General features: G+C 41.0%; 1 protein-coding gene across 1 annotated transcript; it reads left to right on the top strand.

Moving 5' to 3' along the window:
- The first annotated feature begins 325 nt into the window (after nucleotides 1–325).
- On the top strand, nucleotides 326–25,155 carry nampt1 (nicotinamide phosphoribosyltransferase 1). Its single transcript, XM_084345634.1, has 11 exons — nucleotides 326–484; nucleotides 7,409–7,565; nucleotides 10,247–10,350; nucleotides 11,490–11,618; nucleotides 16,600–16,758; nucleotides 17,343–17,479; nucleotides 19,898–20,123; nucleotides 20,246–20,365; nucleotides 20,686–20,826; nucleotides 20,989–21,123; nucleotides 21,276–25,155. Exons 1-11 carry the CDS (start codon nucleotides 431–433, stop codon nucleotides 21,387–21,389), a joined length of 1,476 nt encoding a protein of 491 aa, XP_084201760.1. The 5' UTR covers nucleotides 326–430; the 3' UTR covers nucleotides 21,390–25,155.
- Nucleotides 25,156–27,049: the final 1,894 nt, after the last annotated feature.

The following is a 27,049-nucleotide window of genomic DNA, read 5'->3' as shown; positions in this document are numbered from 1 at the left end:
AATTCCCACCTCTCGGATATGGTGGATATATTTAATAATAAAACACCTATACTTGGTGAATTCGGCGTATTTATCATGTAAATATTTCTACTGAGACACAAAACCTAACTAACTCTTTGGTTAACTAACTTGAATGTACAGTTTCTTAATGATGGGGAAGAATGAATCATCTTCCTTCCTCTTCATCTTTCATCTTCCTAAGTATAGACGATTTTTGGTTGAATCCGGTTGGCCGGCCGAGGGAAACCGAACATAGCCGAGTGGTGCCGGACTTTTGGTGACGTTATTCCGCCCGCCCCTTCCCCCGCCCGGTTCTCACCGCTCGTCCTTCCCCCTTCCCAGTTCCACTACTAGGCAGGAGTCCCCGGCAGCACGGCGCGCAACACAACACACTGACAGCTGCGACTGACTCACAACCAAGGGGGGAAAGATGGAGCACAGAGACACCAACTTCAACATAATGCTGGCGACCGATTCATACAAGGTACCGTGCCGATGGTGGTTTGAGGCGGAGGGGGATTGGGTGGAGGGGAGCGGCTGATGGATGAAAATTGATAAAGTCAAGGTGGTTTCATCATCAGTCCCAAGGCCATCACACTGCTCTCTGACCGGTCTCCGTCGGTTCACAGCGGGCCGAGCGAGAGGAGGAGAGTGGCTGGTACAGCAGAGACGGGGTGTCAAATTCGGCCAGCATCCCTCTCTGAGCTAGCTAACTTGTATCTTTTACCGCTGCTTCTTGGGGAGCCAGTGCTCCACCGGCTAGCCACAATGGTATCCTGTTAGCTGAATTAGCTAGCTTGCTAGTTTAGAGGGAGCGCAGAATGGAGACAGAGGGGAACGATATTAAAAAAAAAAAGAGAAGCTAATATTAGCCACTAGCTAGAGAGTGCTGTGTGGATAGCCCGACGAGCTGCACATGACTAAAGTCTCATTCAAGAGCCCGGTCATGCATAATTGTTAACCAGCATGGTGCTAGCTGCTACTACCAGTGGCAATGCGTCACTTTTCGTGAAATCAAAACTGAAAGTTAAAAGGCGCCACGGGTTTACAGTGTGACACAGCTCGGTTATCTGAGTCCAACGTCTCCCATACAGTCGCCCGGGGCCTGTAAACGATATTTAACACCAGCCACCGGCTTTAAGGCACTGATGTAATAACATAGCTGCTAACTCACAATGTAGCCAGAGAACAAATGCACTTGCAGGAATGTAATATCGCACGTAGCAAGTGGTTGCCGGGACGGTTACCAGGCCAGTGTCCATGTCATGTGACATCCTCACTGATGGTGCTGAGCATGAGATTAAATCTGAGGGATCAAATTACTGATAATTAGAAATGATGTAACATAATGGCAAAATAATGTATATGAGAGGGTATGATGTTTCAATTACATTTGAGTCAATGAAGTTAATTATTGTTGGCTTATGTACCATCACATTTCTCAGATATGACAAACCCAGTGCACGAATGTTCATCATGTGTTTTATAGCGTTGAAAGTCCAGACCGGATTGCAGATGGTATATGGAGTGATATATCTCTTGCAAGTGTATTTTATTGAACCTGTGTCTATTAATGCACTCTTCTTGATTCTCGGCCAGGATCTGTGAGAGTGTGTGAGCTTTTTGTTTCACGCGGGTTGTATCTGCATGTAAGGCAGATGCTTTATCATGTAATGGATGTACTCAGGCAGTTTAACTTTTTTTTTATGGATGTAGCAAGGCGATTTTTGCAGGAAAGTCCTTGTGTTCTGATACGCTTTGAGCTTTTGGTTTCCATTTCTTAGAAATGACTGCTGCACTTTTGATTTCATTTTGATGACGATGACGAGCTCACGATGTATTTGTTTCAGGCACACTAGAAGCTTTGTGTTCAAGCTGATTATAACATAAGTGAAATTGCTGCAGCTGCTGCCGCTTACCCAGGAGTCATGACCTTGGTTGTAATTATGATGTTCTGTATCATTAGGTACTACCATTGTAGCCTAAGGAGGCGATCACTAACCTACAACTAATGCAAAATATTAATGTAAATTAGCCTTTAACCTCAGACCCTCTAACCCTAAACTCTAAGTATCTCAACAACCTATATTTAAAGTAATGGCCACGTAGAATCATCTTATCTTGAAGGGCTTTTACTTTGATAAGCAGCTAAATTGTAATTTTTGATATAATCCTGTAATATAGGATCTGAGCAGCATACATTGAAATGTAAAGAATCATTACCATAACCAGACTTTCATCCTACATTGCAATGATTTGAATTGTATTTATTTAGGCAGACTAACCCTTTTTACTCATTTGTTAAATAAGACTCTGCAAAGATCCCAAAGAAACATTTCCAGTTAGAGCTCTAACGATTCATTTATCAGTTTTCAACTATTAAATCAATCCCCCACTATTGCTATCATTGAAAAATCAGTTTGAGTAATATTTTTTGGTTTTTTGGTTTTTGATTGTTTTACTCCTCTATGACAGTAAACTAAATATCTTTGGCTTCTGGATGAGACAAGACATTTGAGGACGTGATCTTGGGCTTTGAGAAACACCATTTTCTGACATGTTATAGACCAAATAACTAATCATAAACTTAATAATCTATAGAGTAATCAACAATATAGTGGTTATTTGCTACCCATTTCCATTAATTTCATATTAAAATAATTGCATACCACAACAAATTGTGCAAAAATTGTCCAAATGATTGCATATTTTATGCCACTTTGGGACAGTGTCTGATGGACTTCAAAGTTTAAGAGCCACTGTCACTATATAACTGCCAAACCAATTTCAAGAAAAATCTACAGATATCGATATAATGTGAGAAACAAAGCTTATAATGGCAAATGTCTAATATTGGCCTAAGCCTACTTATAACTAATATGAGTCTCTATTGATAGAAATTTCGAAGGTCTAGTGTCTCTTTCTTTATCCCTCAATAATGACTTTAACAGTGCCAAAAGAATATGCTTCTCTCAAAATGCTCTTGGTAGCTACATTTGTGAGTGTGACCAATCTAAAGCAGCACATAGCTGTTTCCTTGTTGCGTCATTAGTTACAGATTTGAGAGGAGCCACAAAGGTCACCCAAATGAGGGCAACAGCAAAACATTTGGGTCGACTATGATCAAATTTCATGCTGTGTCTTTGCCAGACAAGGTGTTGCCATATCATCCTAAAGTTGCCAATATTGTCTCTTTAAACAGCCGCTTGAGTTACACAAAAGAAGCAAAACAGTAAACCAACCAGTCAGTCATTCAGGATCCACTGTCTTACCTTTAAAGTATACTGACACGTCACTACACCTGTGTTTACTGTGTGTTTGAGTGTGCATTGTGTCAGTGGTGGGATCTTGTCTGTGCATGACTATGTCATAACCTTTGTAAAGAGAGAAGGGGTATGGCAAACAACGCACTTGCCTGAGGCGCAGACCAACCCGAGGCAGGTTTGCAGGACATGAAAACAAACATCTGAATGCCTTTGTGGTACGTCTGTTTCGATGCTCAACCTCAAAGCCAAGCGTGCGTATTGTGTGGAAACAGACGCACACATGTCAGATCTGAACATACAACAGTGTGGAGGTGTGTGCAGTACATCATTGTTCATGCATAGCTTCAAAGCAGAACCACATCACAAGTTTGTTGGCATATGACCACAATTATGTAGTCTCCATGACCCTTAAATACAAATAGAATTACAGTGATTAGGTAGGTATGAGTTCAGGATTTTGTGAGAAAAACATTGCCGCGGTGCAGTGAACCTGTGACATTTAGGTAATGGGATGGTCCCATTAAGCACTGTGCCACACGAACAGCTGCGGCATGCTTCAGATGTTGTGCTGTGCGGAAAGAGACCCACCTCCTGAGAAAAATCCTTTCTGGTGGCCAGATTAGGATTTTTTGTGTCCAAACATTTCGTTCTTTGCAAAAGTGCCTCTACTGCTATGTACAGTGCAGGACACAGTGGCTAACCATAAAAAGGGCAACAGGGAACTAATTTGCATGTTTTAAAATGACGCACTGTGTGCCAGAAAAGTGATTGTACCTGGACTTTCTATAGTTGTTTTTTTTTGTTGTTGTTGTTGTTGTTGTTTTAAGTTATCCAGTAAACACAGAAATTCGATAGTTTTATTCTGCCAACTGATGAATATAAATCCAATATTTACTCTCCTTTTTGTTCCGTTTTGGTCTCCACCACCTCCTTAGAACAATATCTGGCTCTTTAGTTGCCAATTTCTTTTCTATGATCACAGCTTGTAGCTCACATTGTGTGCCGGCACTGGGCAAGTAGCCTTTTAGAGGGTTCTGTCAGAGTCTTTTGCTGAAAACGACTGAAATTAACCAAAATAGTGACGTATATTGCGGGTCATAAAACCAAAACAATGAGCTGACAGGCGCTAAAAGGCACCATAGAGCCGAGGGGAACTTTAGAGTCAGATGGTAATTCTCTGTTGGGTTGTCACTACTAGCAACTCCTTTCAGATTACATAAAGTTATTTTACCCATTATATTTAATATTCAACATATTGACCCACCAGATCCCCTTTTAATAAAACTATATCAGGTACTGATCATACTATTTTATTGGATAATGAATTGAAAATATCCTTGAATGATAAATTAAAATCTCTGCTTCCTGTTCCTTGTAAACTATCCCAATACTGGTTTTGTAATTTCAAACAGCGTTTGTGTGTATACATAGGCATGCACGCCAGTGAATGTGTACACACACACACACACACACACGTGGTCAGGCCCAGTGTCATGTTGTGTGTCCCAGCTCTATTTTGAGTCCTCGAAAGCCCAGAGGAAGGGCAGAGATGGGGTCAAAGAAACTGAGTAGTTCATTGACATTTATCTCCTCTCTTCTCTTCCTCACAAACTGTTGTCCCGCTTCTCACATCACGCCTGTTTTTCTAGATCGAGATCGAGCCCTCAGGCCATATTCACGGGTGATTGCACCTGTGGTTCCATTGTAACCTTTATGTTTTTTATGATAATGGAAAATCAAGATTCTCAAGGTTATAGTCAAATGAAGAAGAGTTTGTGACCAATGTTACGCTTTGTATTCCTCCCTTCACTGCTTAATTCTTTATATAGAAGTTATCCACATCTTACATAAAAGACTTACATAATATCTAGTGAGTATAGCTTATTACATGGGCTTGATTCTGATAAACACCTTGATATGGCCAGACTCTAGTGGTTGTAAATATACAACCATAATAGACCTTTTAAAAATGCATTTTGTTTGGATACTGAGAGCAGATCAGTATGGAAGTCAGATAACACAATGATTGACCTGTAGTTGTAATCATCATCTTGACGACCTTATTTATCAGAAAATTGCTGCTGACATGCCCTAGTGCACTCCTTAATTGATGGCCAGATGGATTCCCTTTTTTGTATGTGGGTACATCCTTCTCAAACTGTGTGAATATGAAACATGCCTGGGCATGTCTCTTACAGTTTAGTGCACGGGCTTGATTCCTACCGTGAGTGTTTCTGGTATCAGTCACATGTCGCATGTTGACAGTAGTTAAAAAGATTACACTGTAAAGGGTATTTGCTAAAATTATAGTATTCATAGTATCAGAACAATAAAGAACGTGTGTGTGTGGGGGGGGGGAGGCCTGATATGCCTCGGCCTGATCGTGACACATCAGTGCTGTATTATTTGATTGAATGATGGGTGTTTTGTTGAACTGGAATGTTTGCTAACATCACAGATAAAACGACACAATGCTGGCACTCCTTAAACTCTGGGTTGCGACCCTGAATAGCTCCCTGAACTGCGTCTGTTGGCAGAAAGCTGCTGAATTCTCAGACTCCCTCATTTCCAAGCATGATAATTTGATTTGCTGCTTCAAAGTGTTATATTGTTGCTTTTGCATCCCTAAAAAAACCCCAAAAAACAGAATGCGTAGGGTGTCTGCAGTCAATTTCTCCATGTTATCAAGCCATTTTAGAACGAGGCTTGTCACGTAGTTTTACATGTGTTTCAGCATTTGTACAGGAGGTTTCGTCAGCTCCTCTGAAAAGTGGGACTTTTAAGTGTTTTACGCGATGCAATTTGAAGCCTTACGACTACATGGCGCACCACTGGTTGCTCCTGTTTAGCAATGCCAAGATTTCACAAGCTTGGATGACTCAAAACTTGCATGTACAGTTCAGCCTGAATACTTCTTCCACATTTTTTGGGAACCCTGTTCAAGAAGTAGACATCAGCTCTACACTGGCTCTTTCTTTCATTCGCTTTCATAAAAAAGGCACGAGCTAGCAAGATCAAGATCTGTAGACACAAGGCAGTGGTGCTAACACTGCTTTTGCTAAAACTGCTAAAACTTCTAACTTAATTTACTTTAGGTTGGAGACAAATTACCTGACGGGCCACAGTCTAAAGAAAATGACACCTTGAATTTACCGCAGTTAGTACAACTGGTGGTGAGATATCAAAGATGCTAGCAAAGCAACACGGCAGATTAAAGTTATATGAGTAATATGTAGCAATTCTGCATTATAATGTCAATAAATAACTAGACTTTTGTTATATATTTTGTTGAGTTGTGTACTTCAACCAATGTGTAAACCCAGAGAAATCCACAAGTTTCCTCATGAAAAAGGAAATTTCTTCTCCATCAACAGTTGGCAGTCAGCATTACAGTGCATAAACACTGCTGCAGTCAGGTTGATAAACAGGAGAGAAGATAAATCCACTTTTTGGCACCTGAGCACCCCCCCTGCTCTGCCCGGCCTTCCACTCAACACTCCGCTTGCATCTTTTATTTTGATAGAGAGCCCCCATAGCGGCAGATGCTGCCTATTATATGTTTAAATAAGCACAGTAGAAACTACAGATAAGTCTGACCACCCTGTTTAATTATATATCTTCAAATGTCACAGTTGGGGCTGAAAGTTTCAACAAAGATAAAGATGTTTTCTGACTTTTGTCTACCCGGGAAGTGACTGTTGTTGTTAGCGCAACATCACAGCAATTGGATCTATTTGTACCTCATGAATGAAACATGCACTTACAAATCCCATGACCAGCTGATGAATGAAGCTCATGGTTGGCATAAAGAGCTCATATCCTTCAATAGCCCTAAAGTTAAAACCACTCCAGTGACAGCAAATGATGATTGTGAATGTTCTCGTTCATGGTGCTCATAGTTGTGGATGTGTGTGTGTGTGTGTGTGTGTGTGTGTTGTTGGGGTTTGGGGGCATAAAAGCATTGGCCCCCTGCCAGCACTTTTACGCTCGGTCTGAGACATTTATAAGTGGGTCTTGATAAATCATAACATTATCTGTTGTGTGTAGGGACTGTATATTATGCCATCATACATTATGTTTAAGTGTTATGTGGTCATGTTTTATGACTATTACTATAACTCTAATTTGTCATCTGTCTGCAGGTAACACATTACAAACAGTACCCCCCGAACACGAGTAAAGTGTACTCCTACTTCGAGTGCCGTGAGAAGAGGACAGATTCCACCAAGAGCCGAAAAGTCAAATATGACAAAACTGTCTTCTACGGCCTACAGTACATCCTCAACAAATACCTTAAAGGTGAGTCCTGACTCTGATTTGAATTATGCTGCTCAGAAGCAGCCCATGTTTTGTAGTCGGCTGAATAAAAGTGCTGTTGATCATGACACTGAAGTGCCCACCTCTAACACAGTGGGAGTTTCTCAATGGCTGCCAGACTGGATGACTTTGGCCTGATGAAGCCACCACCTCTGTTAATGATTCTCCAGTATGTTTGTGTAAATACGAGTGCCTCTCAAGTCAACTTAGATTAAATAAGGGTATCGTTCCAATGCTTACACTCATAAACCCAGGCATAGGTGTATTTTTGCCTTCATTTATGGCTAAATGAAAGTCTCTCTGACGTATGGATAAATGAAAGTGCATGCACAGTGAACAATTCTACTGTTGTCCAGTTTGCAATCAGGGCACATACCAAAAGCCCATTGTGATGCATTATTGGTTCTTGTGGGGGCTTTTTATCTTTTCCCTCCCCCACTCCACCCCCTCTACAGGACAAGGTCAGACTAGCGCAGGGTCAGCTTCAGAGCAGCATGCCTGGAGCTACTAAAGATTCAGTGCATTGCTCAAGGACACTTCAGCAGGGCAGGTGCTTGCTATTGTGGCCCGCAGCAACAGTCCTCTTTACTCTGTTAAAAAAAAAAAAAAACAAGGTCACAGTTTCATGTTGATTAGACTCTACAGAGCAGAACACAAGGCCAGCAGGTTAGGAAGAAAAAGTAAGCGAGAGAAGGCAAAGTATAATGCACACAATATGTTCTATGCTCCTAATGAACTCAACTTTGTAAAGGTGGATGTTTAAGTTAGTTAATATGATCCTGAGGGGCATGAGAGAGAGCAAGAGGGACAGAAAGAGAGGGATTTGAAAGAGAGAAAGAATGCATCTCCCTCCTGTCGTTTAAGAGGATTTCATGGTGCGGCAGCAGAGGTGCGGGGGAGACGGAGAAACCAGGGAGAACAGAGAGAGGGAAGACAAAAGCACAGCTGCTCTTTCACCGTCTGCAGGAGAAAGGCCAGCTGTCTGCGCAGAGCGTCCCTCAGAGCTCAGTGATTAGGCCAACTATTAGAGATGCATCCTTGATCCTCCAACTAAGGAAAACAAAAATTTGAATACCGATTCCTTTAGGCTGAGTCACAGAGAAGCTTTAGTCATCTCTTAAGTGTACTTGGTCAAGGGAGTGGTCAGCACTAATAGTCATAGTGAAAGTGAAAGACAAACCTCTGTGTATCCAACCCACTGTATTAAAAGGAACCTTGGTATCATGACATCAGGAGATTGGACCTTCTACAGCCTTTTAGTGAGCAATAGAAATGATTTTTTGGAAACAAGGCTAATGCAAATGCGAAAACTTCCCTCAGTAGAGTTTGATATGATTTGTATTTCCGTTACCTCCTCCTAAGATAAAGAAATCATAAAATTCCTTTGCTCTCGTGCGAAGATTGTGGGAGTGACCTACTCATATATACCAACCTCCTCCCTTAACCAAAGCTTTAACAAGCTGCAACCATGTCACTTATATTAGCTTTTTTCTTATCTTGTTGTCAGGTATCGTGTAGTCAGCAACAGACATACCTGTCTGATGTTGTTGTTGTTGGCATGGTGAGGTGAGCTGTCCCCTTGCCTTGGGTTGAGTCTGGTGACCCATCAGAAACTGTGTTTGTGCCTGGGCATGTGGCAGCTCTGATCTCATTGGGCAATGGGACAACATGTACTGAGGCCTATTTGTAAATAACATTTTGATATTTTCTCAAGTTACACCAGGCTGAAGTACTTGTTTATTATTAAATGTTGGAAGAAGAAAAGTTAAGTTGAATGGTTGATGTAAGACATAAAAGCATGATGAGACACTCGGTTGTCATTTTGGCGCTACAGTCTCATTTATATGCTCTCATTATGTTCCATGTGGGAACACCTAGTGGTAAAATGTGTTATTACCAGTCTGGTCTTTGGCTTGATATCAAACCAGCTTGATTTTTTTGCAAAAGGGAAGCCGGGAGTCCAGAAACTAGGGGAAGCAGCTAGCCTGGTTCTGTCCAAAAGTAACCAAACAGCCTAACACCTCTAAAGCTCACCAATTAACCAACCAATTGTTTGTATATATCGCACAAAAGAAAAGAAAATCACTTTGAATCTGTGGTCTCAATGGGGGTTGTGTGCTTCTTCACTTGGAAGTGCATAGACACCAGGAAGTCACTGCACTAGCTGAAAAACAAGTTCCCACACACACATCCCCCTGCATAACAATATTGCCATAGAGGTGCTGAGATTGAACAGAGATTGTTGTTACCTTTGGACAAAGCCAGGATAGCAGTTTCCTAGCTGACTGATGGTAGCCTCATATTAACCATACAGACATGTGAGTGGTGTCAATTTTCTCATCTTTTTGCAGAAGAAGGAAAAAACAAACAAACAAAACACATTTCCCAAAGTGTCAAACCATTTCACCTTTCAAGATTTTTCTTTTTAAGTCTTCAAATATCAACGTATACACATCTCAGTCCTTGTTTCTATGGTGGCTGCGGACGAGGAAGTGATTGGTGTGTGTTTGGACAAAGACGCCCTGTCAGCATGCATGGAATGCTTTTAATTTAATTACGACATTGGACAGTAGAGTAGCATTCCAGTGCCTTCTCTTCATCGGTGCGTTTCGCCAACCACCGCCAACCTCCTCTGCTTTTTTTCTCCCTTTCCCTTCCTCCAGGAAAGGTAGTGACTCCAGAGAAGATCCAGGAGGCAAAGGAGGTATACAGAGAGCACTTCCAGGATGATGTTTTCAACGAGAAGGGGTGGAATTACATTTTGGAGGTAAGAGACTGCTGAAAGTGGCCAGAAAAAAACTTTTTTCAAGGTGACACCTTGCAGCTGTGCAAAACTATTTTCATATATATTTGTGAGTAGATTCTATGAGGGCTTCAGCGGCTATTTTCCAGGAATAGGGTAAAAAGTGGAAGGTGAACTAGATATGCAGGTTTACATATACACAGATGCCGGTACACTTTAATGTTTGCACATGAAACATTGTCAAGGTGATGTCTCTATTATCATAGACATGTACACACACACTTGGGACATACAGTGTCTTCTAATAAACACATACAATTTACATAAAGCAAGGTTACCATCTGATTGGACTTGTTTCGAGGTTAATTTAGAGGTTTTTATAACAATGGATCATAAAGAAAATAAACAAAACAAAACCAAGGTGTGTTTATTTTCAGAGCTGACTTGATTGGTAAAGCTGTTTTCTTGATGTGAATTGACAGCCTGCTCACTAAAATAACCAAAAATCTCTACCACATTTGGTGCGAAAGGAAAGAAGGGCTCAAGTAGTCAAATTCTTCAGACACATGTCAGATTCCCTAACTCGAAATGAATCACTGTCAGTTTAAATATCAAAGAAATGTGCACGCAGTGTTTCTGGTTATCAAGAGACACTGTTTCAGCACCTTGGAGAGAGCACGACACTCTGTACTTACAAAGTATTTTCTCGAGTGAGGAGTGTTGATAAATAATTTTTGCTTAGTTTTTTCTTCATCATGTTTTACCACATTACTCAATTAGCCCTCAAAATGGCAGTTTAAGGTATTTCATTATATTTTTGGCTATTTCTGCAGGGGACCTGTATTCTCTTTTTTTTTTGTCTTTTTTTTTTTTTTTGAGGGGAGGCAAATCATTGTACATTTCATCTTGATTATCTATAAGCACAGATCAAGCATGCAAATGTTGCTCACTTTTGGTACTGGTATGTATTACAGTACCACTTATAGATTCAAGGTCTTTAATCCTAACAACAGAAACAGTGTTGCCTCCAAATGTGTGTCACCTCCTTTCATCTCTCTTTTCTGGTCATCTCAATAAAGACAAAAAAAGCCACAGAGAAGTATCTGCCCCGATGTGAATCAGATTCTGAACGGGGTATATGTGCCTGTCTTTGTGTTTTGCAGAAATATAATGGACACCTGCCTATTGAAATCAAGGCAGTGCCAGAGGGGAGTGTCATTCCTCGGGGCAATGTTTTGTTCACAGTGGAGAGCACAGACCCCGAATGCTATTGGCTCACCAACTGGGTGGAGGTAAGTTTGTTTTCTTTCTCTTCGGGGCCTGGAGTTGATAGCGGGGTCATTTCCTGTGTGTCCTGTGTGTCCTGACATGACACAAGTGTATTGTTCTTTCACAGCGTGTCAGACAGGGAGGGTCAAACTAGTTGGTAGCGCTGTAGCAACATGTAGGATTCACGCTATGGGGCTGAAAATCAGCATATCTTTCTTTAGTGCGACACTAAATCACTGGAATAGCCCTTGAAGGGTTGCATGAGTCTTTAGCGCTATATTAGCAAGTTAAAAGCCATTTTAAAGACCTCACCCCTGTGCCCTCTCATAACAGTTTAAATGTTAATGTGCTACTCGTATTGCTACGAAAACTACATCACCAGGCATATCTTTAAGATTTAATGGTTCGCTTTATCTGATTATTGATTAAAGACGAAATATATTAGCAACATTTATGCCCTTTTAATTACAGTGGAGAGGAAACAGTTTTATAAAAGCCATAAACTATTTAGCTTGGCAGCAGCCCCAGCAACACTTCTTATCTCTCCTTAAATCTCACTGAATTACAGTCGTGTCATGGCTTATTGCTTAATCGCTGCTCAGATATGTGATGTAACAGCAACAAAGTCACACACAGGTTGGCTTAGAGGTGCAAGAGCAGAGAGTTGGGTGGTAGAGAAATCCGTGTTTAGTGGTTTTTGTGGTTGAAAAAAACAATATTCTGTTCTCTGACACATCACATATTTTAAATTAACAGTGTAAATAATGTCCGTCAGCTTTATACGCTTTGCATTTTGATAGAATTTAAGGCGGTGTCAGAGGGTATGGGCCACAGGCTCCTTTTGTCTTTTCTATAAGTAAAGTAGCTGCTTTTTGTATTTAATAACATGACTGGTCTGGTTCTGTCCACTGGTTCTGCCTTAGTTATTGCATAAAATAACCAAAGTGTAAACATTCCCATTTTGAGAAGGTTTATTTGCCAAACTTTTTCTTGGCCTGGACCCAGTAACTTCGTCTCTGCCTAGCAACTGGTGCCAGTAAAATGTCCTTTGCACCCGTTTTTATGCTTTTGACATTTACTGTAGAGTAGCAGTGAAATAAGCGACTCTTATCTGAAAAGATGTCAAATAGATGTGGTGGAGTAAAAGTTTAATGTAGCATAAAGTAGAAATGGTAAAAGTACACGTACTTAAAAATAGTATCTAAGCACAGTACCTAAGTAAATGTATGTAGTTACATCCCAGTACTGCTGAACAGACCTAAGAGTAGTAACCTTCTGATCCAACACAAGAATTGAATAGTAGAGAAGTCAGGTGATGTAACTGTTTGTGTCTCATAGACCTAATGCTGCGTGAACAGACCGTCCACAATGACTCGGCAGAACTTAATGCATTCACCATGGGTGATATCTTCGCTCTTATATCCCTCTTTCTAACCTCTGTTTGACTCTGGCTCCTCTCTGCCTCATTGACAGAATTTAACATGCATTCTACCCTGATTATATCTTGAATTCGACATGATTTTGACATGATTTGGACTCTGCTTTGACTTGTTACTTTAAGTCTTTCATGTTTCTTGTACTTCTTTTCACCCACCTATCTACTTTTTCTCTGTTGGACCTCCAAGGGTGTACACCTGGTATTAACATCCACCAGGGTGTACACTCTTGGAGGTCCAACAGAAAAAAACTAGATAGGTGGGTGAAAAGAAGTACAACAAACAAGTTCAGCAAATAGCTGAAGGTGGATGTTAATACTAGGTGTACACCCTTGGAGGTCCAACAGAAAAAAACTAGATAGAAGGGTGAAAAGAAGTACAACAAACAAGTTCAGCAAATAGCTGAAGGTGGATGTTAATACTAGGTGTACACCCTTGGAGGTCCAACAGAAAAAAACTAGATTAACATCGCCTTCAGCTATTTGCTGAACTTGTTTGTTGTACTTCTTTTCACCCTTCTATCTAGTTTTTTTCTGTTGAACCTCCAAGGGTGTACACCTGGTATTAACATCCGCCTTCAGCCATTTGCTGAACTTACAATTAGACCTGAAACATTTAGGGAGTGTGGGGAACAAATAAGTAGACTTTAATGGTTAATGTTTACTGTGTGTGTAAATTTGACATGTTAACCTTCAATAAAATGTTGTCATCTTTCATAAATTTAGTGCAAATGTTGAAGTCAGTATGTTAAAACGGCTGCTAAATGTTGGAACAGTGTAAGACACACTATGGAGTAGCAGACAGACAGGTATAAAACTGACACTTTTTACTTTGGACTCTGCTTTGACTTAATTTTACACTGCTCGGACATGTTTGCGTTTTTTATGTCAAAAACCACAGCAGAAGTAAAACAGATTTTCGTGATTTGAATGAAGCCTCTCAGCGCTCCGAGTTAATTATGCTGAGCTAATGCACACCGCGTATCCTCCCTGATATGAGGAAGACCTGATGATCTTAATGCTGAGTGAACAGACTGTCCGCAATGACTCTGCAGAACTTAATTCATTCACCATGAAAGATATCTTCATTCTAATCTCCCTCTCTCTAACCACTCTTTGACTCTTGCTCCTCTCTCTCTCTCCATGTCAGCCTCATTCATACATATCGTGTTTGAGATCCTCCACAGATAAATCAGCTTCTTTGAGTACGATTAAACAGAAACAACATGCTGTCCTTGTTTCCATCCGTTCATGGCAAAAGAACAGTTTGGACATGCTGTACAAAGAGTCATTCATGACGCACAGTTTTAACTACAAATGTGTCTTTGATTGGTTACAAGTTTCTGTTTTTAACTGAAGTATCGCAGCTGGTTTTGGAAGTCAAATGTTTCCTAAATATAATGACGAATACACGCTTTAAAGAAAGCTTGGACGTAGGTCACCTATAGCCCAGAGCACCGTCACCACACGCACACACTGTCCCGATAAATCTGGAATCACTACACACAGACACACACTTCTGTGTCTACACACAGCTGATATAAATACATGCATAAACACACACACACACACAGTCATTCTTCACGGCTGATGTAAAATTAGCTCCAGCGTTCACCCCGGTGTCCTTGGCTTGTTCTCTGTCTCTCCTTCGCTCTTGATGTCCTTTCTTCTTTTACTGTCTGTCATTTTCTTCTCTTCTGCCATTCTCTCGATCACCCTGCTTTCTTTTTTATGTCTATCTTGCTCTTTTCACTTTCTCTTTTCCCGACTTCCTCATTCTCACCACCCTCTCTCGTTTCTTATCTCCCTCCATTTTGTTCGGAGAAGAATTTACGTTGGACCGCGTGCACGCAAGCATTCCTCCAGAGTGTTGTTCTTAACGTGCTGCTGCCCCGTCAGGGACGTTATCCCAGACAGACCGTCACATGATGATTACAAGCTGTATTTAACTTTCTGTAAATGTCAGTCATCTTAAGTATGAGATGATATTTGAGAAATTGGATTTTGTACAATTTTCGGTCACGGACAGGAAATGGAATATATTACAGTCGTTACACATGTTTATGTAATTTCAAATTATATAACAGTGTTATTATATTTCGTGTTAAATGTTACAGGTTCCTCATGAAAAGGTCAACATGCAGATGAGGCAGAGGTCACGTGACGTGTGTGTGTGTGTGTGTGTGTGTGTGTGTGTGTGTGTGTGTGTGTGTGTGTGTGTGTGTGTGTGTGTGTGTGTGTGTGTGTGTGTGTGTGTGTGTGTGTGTGTGTGTGTGTGTGTGACATTTAGCCTTGCTCTGGCAGTCACATGAGACCATATTATGCTTTAGATTATGATTAGGCTGAGGAGGCATGTGACTCTGTTCAGAGGGTTGTAGGGTGAGAAGACACACTGCGTAGTATTAGTAGACAAAGTCAGCTCAGGACTGGAAATTCACAGAGATGAGATTTGTTTCCTGACAGGCTCAAATCACGATGAGGGAGGCTGGTGTTTTGAATTCTTGTCACACTCACTCTCTTTATCCGCAGCTAATGAGGTTTGACGTAGATGTACTTAGCTGTCATTCCTATTATACACACACAGCTTCATATAAGTTGTGAAGTGTTGCAAACACAGTGTGCAATTACATGATAATATCGGCTTCATGCGGCGGTCTGATTTTGCTGTCTAGGAGTGGAACTAAATCATATGGTTGTGATGTAATCTGTGTGTGTAATGACGATAAACTTTTACTTAATTTAATTTTTGATGCTACTTTGACATGATTTTGACACCTCTTTGATGTGACTTTGTCACTACTTAGAAATGATTTGACATGACTTGTCCACTTCTTTGGCAGTAGTGTACGAGTCATGTCAAAGTAGTACTTTCACATGATTATGAAATGATTTGGTTACTCTTTGACACGATTTTGATGTGATTTGGATGCTACTTTGACATTATTTGGACACTACTTTGGTTTTGATGGCAGAATAATGAATCACTTAAATATTAAAGCACAGTGTGTATTTGCCAATATATTGTTTTCTGTACAGAAGCATAGACAGGCAGGCATTCACACAAACACACTGTACTTTGTTTCCCAGGTGATGGAGAGTACAGATAAGCCACTTGTTTTTATATTGAAATGTGTGTCTCTGGTCCAGAGTTGACATGAGGCATCGAGGAATGTATTTTTCCCAGAGTTTGTCTTGTGTGAATAAGCGGCCCTCTCTGATCTCCCCGACCATGTTATTTTGGGGTTTTAGAGATTTTACGTCAAGTTGAGTACGGGGAAAACCAGGAGCCAAGAGCCAACATTTAGCCAAGAGCCGAGAGGTGCCTATAATTGTAGACTAAATTAGCCGTTGGGAAATTAGAAGAAGTGAACCTTTGCAGTGAAATGGGACAGCGGGTGTGGATTATCTCTAAGATAGCTCTGGTACAGTGCATCAAATGGCAACATTTATGTCTAATATTGTACATGGTCCCTCTACAAATAAAATAAATACGTGTTCTGACACCCTGAAATGGTGATAAATATAAAGTAAACTGGACTGACCTGAACTGTCCTTTTTCCCTCCATCAGACCATTCTGGTTCAGATCTGGTACCCCGTCACTGTGGCGACCAACTCCAGAGAGCAGAAGAAGATCCTCGCCAAGTATCTGCTGGAGACTTCTGGGAACTTGGAGGGACTGGAGTATAAACTGCATGACTTTGGCTACAGAGGCGTCTCCTCACAAGAGGTACTGTATACTTTACTATACTGCAGTGCATTAGATAATACATGCAGCGGTGGAAACCTCAAGATCTTTTTAGGCAAACTGACATACAAAACATAATAAATGAAGTGGCTTTAGAAATTATAGTTCATGGTCTACATACTAGCTTTTTCCTGAGCTTTCAACAAGTTTTCATCAGCAGATACAGTTTATTCATTGTCACCGAGATGGATCTGTTGACCTTAAAGCTCAGTAGCTTTTAACTTTTAATCCATAGCACTTGAAATGGTAGTTTGATAACATAATCTCAGCTCAAGGTCCACTTAATAGTTTTCCCTGCAGCTTTCAACCATATCCCAGGATGTGTTATGAATGAAAGCTCTGGAAAAAGCCAGCAAGTAGACTGTAAGTTTGGACTGATTTGAGTTTAAAGTGTAAAATAAACCATAGTCAGGCTTAAAAATCAAGTGCAAATTGAGAAGAAAAAAAAGAGAAATAAATGGTGAATAGGTGAATTATAAAAAAAAAAAAAATCAACTAAAGACTTACTTTAAAACAGGGTGTCTTTGCCCTTTAGCTCTTACAACCCATCTCCCTCCTGTTTGCAGACTGCAGGCATTGGAGCCTCCGCCCATCTGGTCAACTTCAAGGGCACAGACACGGTCGCCGGCATCGGAGTCATTAAGAAGTACTACGGCACCAAGGACCCAGTGCCGGGCTTCTCAGTGCCTGCTGCAGAGCACAGGTATACACACACACACACACACACACACACACACACACACACACTACTCAGCATTTTATTTATTTAACGTTGCTTATTAAGGATTTGTCCTTGCCTAGAGACAGGATGTGTCTGTTGCTGTAGAGTGTTTCCTGCCTTTTCCGGAGTGGCACCGTTAACATTGTGATGTGGGGCAGTAGCTCACCACCCACTTTAATAATTATCCCAGTAATATAAGACGTCCATGTTATGATGGGTTTCTGCCAACGTGTCCACACCCCTTACAAGGGATGTGCAAGCTTCGCAGGAACTTTGAGGCATAACATTTAGGCCCTGGAGGCTGCTGAATTCCTGTGCACAATGTTAATTATCAGCATAAGCCATGTACTCACATATTCCCAGAAAGCAAAGGGGCACAGGAGGCACGTCGCTATTCATCTTCAGTGCCGCCTCTGGTGAGATTGTCCACCTTCTGGCTAAGAGCCAGGTCTGGATGCAAACTTTTTCACACACAAGCCTAATTGATTTTCAAGTTGTTTCAAATAAGAGTTGGTTATCTGCCAGCTGAAGATGTATCATCCGGAGTGAGAATATACTCATCATTTGGCTGCGGTTAGGTGTTTATTTGCCTCCCTAATGAGAGCTTGGGCACCCTCGCTCTAATTATCTGGTTCATCTGTCTCACTTTGTGAATAGGGCTGCGATTGGCTTGAAGGTGAAGGTTTTGATTGGCTGCTGCCCTGACGCACATGTGCCTCATATGTCTCCCGTGTTGTTTTATGGCACTGATCCATTTATCCTGCGCGTGCATGCACACACACACACACACGTTCCCACTTTCTGCTTTGCTCTTGTGCACATACAGTCGCTTCTTCCTCGCCACCAGGGCAGTTACTGCTGCTCCAGCGCACCCTTCTTCCCCGCACCAGTGCATTGTGGGATGGTGGCAGTGGTTGTCATGGCAACCGTTATATAATGCCCCCTCCCCTTCCTGCTTGGTTTCTACCTCAGTGGGAGGAGTCACAGTGAAATTCCACTTTGGTTTTGAATGTAGAAGGATGGGAGCAGAGGTGTGTCACCTTCAGTGTCCACCTCTGTTTACCGTACATGTTCAATGACACAGAAATGGCCTGTAAAGAAAAAATAAGCTAAATTGGAGATATTCAACATTAAAATTTTAAAAAAATACCAGTTTCATGGACTAGCTCTGGTCAGATCTGCACTTTAAAGAAGCTGCCACCGAATTACTTTTTATTTAATGCTATGTCGTTTGTGTCAAATACTACCTTTCGAAATCCTGAAGTGGCGTAAGTTTACCCTGTTTACAATGAAAAGGTTTCACAATTCTCTAGGTGTTCCAAACCAACCAACCAACCAACTTCCAGGTACATTTATTGAATCATTGTGGTGAGGAGACGTCTCAAATATCTCATAACCTCAAAATATGAAATCACAGACTTCTTCCTTCTAACAAATCAAGAAACTACACAGCAGAGATTAGTAGTTGTCCTTGCCTTTAGCAGAATCAAAAATGTATATCCAAGGTGGCTTCAGTATACCTATTTACATCCTAAATACAATTTAGCCCAGGTTAGATTTCATCCAAGACTAAAACCTGGAGTGTGCTGCCCTCTTCTGGACGAGCAGGTGTACTAGTGATGAACTTTGATGAATGTCTCGTGACTGCTTTTCCTCCTGCTGAATTTCTCTTTTACTCCCAAACAGAAACTAATCTGAATTTCTTCTGCACTTTGCTTACTTTAAGTCTTTCATGTTTGTTGTACTTCTTTTCACCCACCTATCTCGTTTTTTTCTGTTGGACCTCCAAGGGTGTACACCTAGTATTAACATCCACCTTCAGCTATTTGATGAACTTGTTTGTTGTACTTCTTTTCACCCACCTATCTAGTTTTTTTCTGTTGGACCTCCAAGGGTGTACACCTAGTATTAACATCCACCTTCAGCCATTTTACTGAACTTACAATTAGACTTGAAACATTTAGGGAGTGTGGGGAACAAATAAGTAGACTTTAATGGTTAATGTTTACTGTGTGTGTAAATTTGACATGTTAACCTTCAATAAAATGTTGTCATCTTTCATAAATTTAGTGCAAATGTTGAAGTCAGTATGTTAAAACGGCTTCTAAATGTTGGAACAGTGTAAGACACACTATGGAGTAGCAGAAAGACAGGTATAAAACTGACACTTTTTACAGGTAAAAAAAAAAAGCAATTTAATGTTTTGCTTAATGCCAATTCTACAAGAAGGTACTTAGAGCTGTCCACTTTTGATCGGACCACTCAGGACAGATGTTAATACAATACAACGCTCAATCCAACAGCACTTGCCTACAGCGTATCATAGTTTCAGTCAGCCACATGGGAAGAGAAATAAATGTGGGACATAAAATATTAAATTCTCTGCCGTTCTCTCTGCAGTACCATCACAGCGTGGGGGAAGGACCATGAAAAAGATGCCTTTGAGCACATCATCAAGCAGTTCCCCAACGTTCCTGTGTCCATAGTCAGCGACAGCTACGACATCTACAACGCCTGTGAGAAGATCTGGGGAGAAGACCTGCGGGGGCTGATAGAGAAGCGCAGCGCAGATGCCCCGCTGGTTGTCCGACCAGACTCAGGAAACCCTCTCGATACAGTTTTGAAGGTGCGTGGTCACGTGGGACAACTTGTCTTTCAAAAAGGATCTTAAAACAAGTCCAGATGCTAACTTTTCCCTTTCCCTTCACGTCCCACCTTCTTCTCCCTCTCTTTTCTTACTTCTGTCAGGTTTTGGACATCCTGGGAAAGAAGTTTATCCCGGTGGAGAATTCTAAAGGTTTTAAGGTTCTCCCTCCTTACATCAGAGTCATACAAGGAGACGGAGTTGATATCAACACACTGCAGGAGGTACGGACTCATGCCATTTATTGATGCACTGTTCTAGGAGACACAAGGCTATTCTAAGAGTGGGTGGTATCTCTGCTGTGAAAACCCTGTATATCTGCAGCATCAGTTTTTTTTTAGGAGTCAATAAGAACATAATGGAACAATTAATTTAAAGGTCCCATATTCTACAAAGTGAGAATTCCTGTATTTTTTTTTTTATATTATGCTATATGTGCTATATAAAAAATGGAAAATGAGCTTTAAAAGAATCAAAATCACTATTTTTTTGTACAAAATGTTTGAAAACTGTGTGATTTTTGACCAAGTGTGTTTTTCCACAGATAGTGGAGGGTATGAAGGAACACCGGTGGTCCATTGAGAACATTGCCTTCGGCTCCGGAGGGGCTCTGCTGCAGAAACTGACCAGAGATCTGCTCAACTGCTCCTTCAAATGCAGCTATGTGGTCACTAATGGACTGGGGGTGAGTCCCGGCACATTGGAATGTAGGATTTGTGTTTTCGTGACCGTTTTATATTGGTAACTAGGAATTAATTTGTCAGCACAGTGCTTCATGTGATAGATCATGGCTGGAAATATGCTTTTTTCTTAAATGTGACATTTTTTTCCTGCGTGGTGGCAAAAGGTGAATGTGTTCAAGGACCCGGTGGCGGACCCCAACAAGAGGTCAAAGAAAGGCCGTCTGTCTCTGCACCGGACACAGAGTGGAGACTTTGTCACCCTGGAGGAGGGCAAGGGCGACCTGGAGGAGTATGGCGTGGTGAGTTCGACGCCCACAAAAGCAGACGGACACTTTAGTGCACATAAATGCAAAAGAAGGAATTTCACCGACTCTAACCTGCCTCTTCTCTCACTTCTTCTTTTCCTTTCTTTCTTCTTATTCCCTACCCTTGTTCTGCTTTTCATCTCCAGGACCTGCTGCACACAGTCTTTCAGAACGGGAAGATTGTGAAGACGTACACATTTGATGAAGTCAGAGACAATGCTAAGCTCAAAGAGAGTGAGCTTAAAGATCTGCTGCAGTGAACGCAGCACTACTGACCCCCCCAACCCTAACCTTCCTCCCTAACCCCCAAAACAACCCCTTCCCCTCTTTTAACCCTTCACCTTTTGGCCTCCGACGTCGCCTCAGTAAATGGAGGTTGCGTGCACTGCTAATAGATCCAACTCCCAAAGCCTGAACCCTCCCCCTCCATTCCTAAAAGCCTGAGAAGTCCCTTAAAATTCACAGAAATTCAACCTAAATTTCAAAATGCTGTTGTTGGAAACGCCTACACACCGGTGAACGGCGATGAGTGTGAAGAGGGGGGGAAAATGAGTGAGAGTTACAGTAAGCAAGTGAGAGAAATTGGGATTATGATGAGAAACCATGCGTTCACTTCCATGTGCCGCTGCTCCAAATTGACCCTTGGCGTGCTGCACTGATAGGCGAGACACGTTGCGATGTAAGAATGTGATTGACTGCTGATAGGCTATGAAGCAAATCAGATAATTGAAGGTTTTTCAAAGAGTTCCCGGCGGCTGCGTGCAGAGTGAACGCCACAGTGAGAAAGATGATGACAGAGAAGTACGAAGCCACACCCACACCAATGACCGTGCCCCGTGTGTTGTGTACAGAACTGTTCATGAAAAAAAAAAAATACATGTCTGAATCTACTTAGCTTTGTCTTTTATGTGAGGGAAGAAAACGATGATTATGGTATATGGTGCACCGATAACATTGGTTAACTGTTATGTTGCGACTACTTGGAATCAAAGAAGACTTAAGTGATTTGACTGAAATTATGGGTAATGAAGTCATTCATTTTTCCTAGTTTTCTTGCTTTTAATCTGTAGTTATGGCCCAAACAATAAAAGGCCAACATTTATCAAGTACTGCCTGAATATTTTGTACTCTTTACTCCGCCAAATAAAATGTTATTGGTGCATCTCTGAAGGTATATTAATGATCATCTGCTTGCCATTATGTTCGGAGCATTCACGTCATGAAGGCCCGATTCTAGAAACCACAAATTCTGCTCATCATCTACAAGTGATGTTTTCAATGTGTTTTTGAATTGGACTGGATTTGAGTGAAAAGTTTCCGATTGGGGTCTTCATGATGTTGAACGCTCTTGAAACCGCTGTATAAGACTAAAAGTTGATGTAAAAAAGAAAAAAAAAAAAGTACATCACAGAAATTGTCTTCACTGGAGTGAAGATGATCTAATTATGTGTTTATGGAAGACTGCATATCTGGCTTCTGGAGAAATGTGTGTTAAATGTTGGTTCTGATGTGTGTGTGTGCTTGGATCTGTGTGTGTGTGGTTGTGCATGCGTGTGTGCACTGACGTTTTCTTCCTCTAAAGGATTGTGTAGTATTCCTTTATGCAAACGCACTTGTTGATCGGGGGAATAGAGAACACTCTTCCTTTTTACTTTTTCCGGGCTTTTATTCTGAAAGGAGACGCAGCGTTGTGACAGACAGGTGTTGAACAGCAACGTACTGGCCATGCTTTGGCAGTAAAACATCACCCTTGGTATCACTGCCTTAACTCGCGCAAAACAGGGAAACTTCAACAGCCTTGTTTCCCAAAAACTGTAAATGTGTCCAGTGATGGCACTTGTAGTCCTGTTTGGATCCATTGTACATTATCTTGCTGATGATGCCTCTTGGAGTTAATCATCTTCCCATTCAGAGCATCTCAGTGGAGTGTCACCACTGTTTGCAGGCATGTTCAGTCACATTGCTGAGTTGGCCCTTTCAGAGTGGAGGGACTTTTCTGTCGCAGAGCTAGGATGCTATTTACGAGGTGCTCGGAGCTGGTGACAACACAGGAATGCCTTTTTTTTTTTTTTTAAGATGCAATCTGTAAAAGTTGGTCGTTGGCTAGTTAGCTCAGTTAGCCGTGCAGCCAGCGGTCAACACTGGGAGCTCAGCGCACCGAGGAAGTCATGGTGTTTACACCGCAAGCACTGGAGATTCAGACCGGGATGGGGCTAGCTGGTTAGCATGCTAAGTTCAGTAGATATCTCTGCAACACAATACATAGACTTCATAACGACAAAACAACATTTTTGAATGTCACATATTGCACCTTTAAGGCCTGAGGCAAAAATCTTTTTGTTGAAAATTTCAATCTGTACAGTGTTGCCATGTTTGTTCCCATCTAAATGTTGGCCACTTAAAAAACAAAGCCAGAAATACGTCATAAGTCATTTTGCTCAAGGGATGACTATGTCAATTTGGCACATAAGCCCTGACTGAAATATCTCATGACGACCTCATTTTAATGTGTCTAATACTTTGATCTATGACCAAATACCTGAATAGCTAATGACATTCCCATAAACCTCAGTTTTTAGTACTCATTAGCAAATGTTAGCATGCTAACCCGCTAATCTAACTTGGTTAAAGGGGCTTTATGGAAGAATTGGCCACCTCTCAAATTCATACTCTAAACCAATAGGGGGCAGCATATCACCAGAGTAACTGCAAATTGCTGCCAAATGTTTCTGCCAATAGTTAGTTAGCTCACTTAGCCTCGCAGCTAGCGGTCCAGACAGTGAGCTTGGAGCACCGGGGGAGTGTTGAGACTTACACCAGGGGCACGGGAGCTTTAGACTGGGACGGACGTGGGCTAGCAGGTTAGCATGCTAACTTGAGTAAATATCTCTTCAATATTAAATATTTACATCATAACGTCAAAACTTGTGTTTACACGGTAAATGTTGTAACTGTGAAACATCAGCATTGTCATTGTGAGCAGGTTAGCATGCTGACATTAGCATTTAGCACAAAGTACGGCCTCGGAGAGGTGTTCGCATGGCTGTAAACTGTCATATTGAGGGAGCTCCAGGTGAAGTTTATTCTCTGCCTGCACACAGCTGCACACATTCTCTCCTGGGAGTCTGCTCAGTGTTTGCCCCAGAGCAGATTCAATTTCACTTTCCCCGTGGGCATTGACTCCGCTAGCTCTGTGATTTTAGCAAAGACCTTGTAGGAACCTGTGATGTCACCGACTCCCGTCTCCCACCTCTAGCTCCGACCAACCTGCTCAAACAGAGACAAGCTAGTTACCGCTGCAGCTACTCACATGCTGAAACAGTGTCACACCGTTTTCTTTACTTTCCCTCTGTTTTTGCACCTGTCACTACTGTTACATGTATCTGTCAAATCATCTGTTATCCGATTGTTCTGGAGGAACGACACAGTTTTCTTTTTTTCCAATTTTGGGCTGCATTTTAGTAAAACTTTGATTTTACTATTTTGATACTGTCTCGGTTCTTACCTCAGAGAAATATTATTTTGTATGACAAAGGAGAAAAAAATGCCAGAAATATTGCAGTAAATATCCTTATTTACGAACGATGCGGCCATACTGCCTTCTCACTTGTACATACGACAACTAGCCTGACTGAAAGCGGCGATGGCAGGTTCGGGAGAGGAAAAACAATAGACAATATTATTATTATTTTTGTCAGAACGACTGTTTTTGTACCAACAGAAGAATATCCAAAACAGCTTGACTGAATTGTGCAGTGTGACTGTTTGTTGCGACTGTCAAGCTTTTAGCTGCTGTGTGTTTGTGTGTGTGAGCGTGCGCGGGTGTGTGCGTGTCGTCCTGCGTGAATGCCTCGTGTGTTACGGATGAAAACGTGTTTGTGAATACCTTTTTCTTTCTTTTCGTGGTTGTTGTTTTACTTGTATGTATATGTTGGTTGTCCCAAATTCTCTCCCAACACAACTGATATTTTAACTAACATAACTTGCTATATTGTCAACAATACATTGATTAAAGATGCCACCCTGTCGGTTTGAAATGCTTGATTTATTATACCTGCTTATAGAGGATTGATGTAAAGGTGCACTATGTCGTTTTGGAGACAACATTTAAACTCAGAAAGGTGATTTTAATTTATTTTACCATAACTGAATAAACATGCTGTTTTTAGAGGGGAATAGGGTCAGAACACTGAAGCAAAAAGGTTGTTACATTGCAGGGTCCTACAAATACAAACTGTGGAATTGTGTTGTTTTTAAATTACAATTTCTTTATTCAATTCATTCAGTCAAATTAAGATTCTTCTCTGAAGAAGATTTCCTCCACAAGACTGCATAGTGCACCTTTTAAAATGTTAATGTGCTTGTTTGGTATCAATCTTTACAGTTCAGATTCCTTAAATGCTATTAGCCCCTAATACCAGTTTAATATCTTTGTGGGAGTCCAGTTAAAAAAAAAAAACAAAGGTCATGTACTTAACATTTTACATTTTGGTTAATAATTTCCTAATAATTCCCCAGGAAGTTTCCTGGAAAGAGTTTAATGTAATTTAAGAAATAGGAATATCCCCAAGTATATATAAATCCGTCAGTCATTTATTATTGGAAACTTTGTCATATTTGTTGAATTGTTTGCTTGTCTGTAGACACACATCACACGTTTGCATGTTCAGCTATAAATTAAGCTAAAGAAATAAATACATTAGAAGTGTACTGATTTAATCCTGAAGCTATTTTCCACATGATTATTACCAAGTGACATCTTTCCGTGAAACTTCACGCAAGTCATTTCTGAATCTGTAGAAGAAAGCCTAATCAACATCTAGTATCTCAACCAGCTGCAAGAAACATCGTAAAACATTTAGAAATCCTGTTTAGAAAGTGAAGGTGGTTCTAATCTAATGAAAAAAATGTTTTCTCCTCTGTTGTTCTGTATCCATATTTCTGTTACAGTTAGAACTGCCTTCTACAGTAGCCCTGAAAGCTCAACGCACTGCAACATGTGACACAACACAAGCAAATTAAGAAAACACTCATATGTTTGACAAAATTTAGAGAAAAAAGGCCACACAGAAAGTGAGAAACCACAACAAAATACAGAAAACGCTGCACAGGCGGCAATGGAATCTGTTTTCAGGGGACACTATTAGGTGATGCACGCCTGAACATGGGCTGGGATACAGAAAAACATCCTTATTTTGCAACACCACTTACAGATAGCCAAACTTCAATAACTCCATGAGTCACAAACCATGGCAACAACAAGGCAGGGGTCCATTAGTATGTTTTGCTCTGGAAGGTTCCTGAGTGAAATGACCCGGGAGCAGTCGTGATAAAAGCTGGACAGATTCTCTGAATGCTTAGAAAAGGTGCTTCAATGCAATGCTTTCAATCTCCTTAAAGGGTGACTCCACCAATTTTACATGAACATGTTTGTACAGGTCTTGGGGAGTACTACTGCATGTGTGGAGAAAAAAAAATAGTATAAGCTACATGTAATCTGATAAATTGCATCCAGTGGCGTCACTAAGTGGCTAAATTGCATTGTGGGTAATGTAGGCGCTCGGTTTCTCCATTGACAGAGTCGAGACAAAACACTATTGTTGCATCATAAACATCAGATGTTGATGATGTCATCAGGTTTTTGTTTGTTTGTTTTTTACTTTAATCAACTGAATCCAAAGACATCTGGAAGTGGTGCCTCCTTTACAGACTGTCCACCAGAGAGTACCAGTTGTCCAAATGATGTCAGACATGTCTTAAGTTTTGTGAAATGCCCCTTTACCCATTTTCACTCGGTTCAGTTATCTCAGTTATCTTTTGAGGGGATTTTTTTTGAAGAATTTTAAGAATCTGTGGTTTTGCTCTGAGAGTCATATGATCTCAAGTCAGCAGAGGCGTCACACAGTAAGTGCAAACTCAG

The sequence above is a fragment of the Pagrus pagrus genome (genome assembly GCF_965226575.1).
Source record: "Pagrus pagrus genome assembly, chromosome: 23".
Lineage (NCBI taxonomy): Eukaryota > Metazoa > Chordata > Actinopteri > Spariformes > Sparidae > Pagrus > Pagrus pagrus.
The sequence above is the reverse complement of the archived record's forward strand: the minus strand, read 5'-3'. Positions and strand labels throughout refer to the sequence as shown.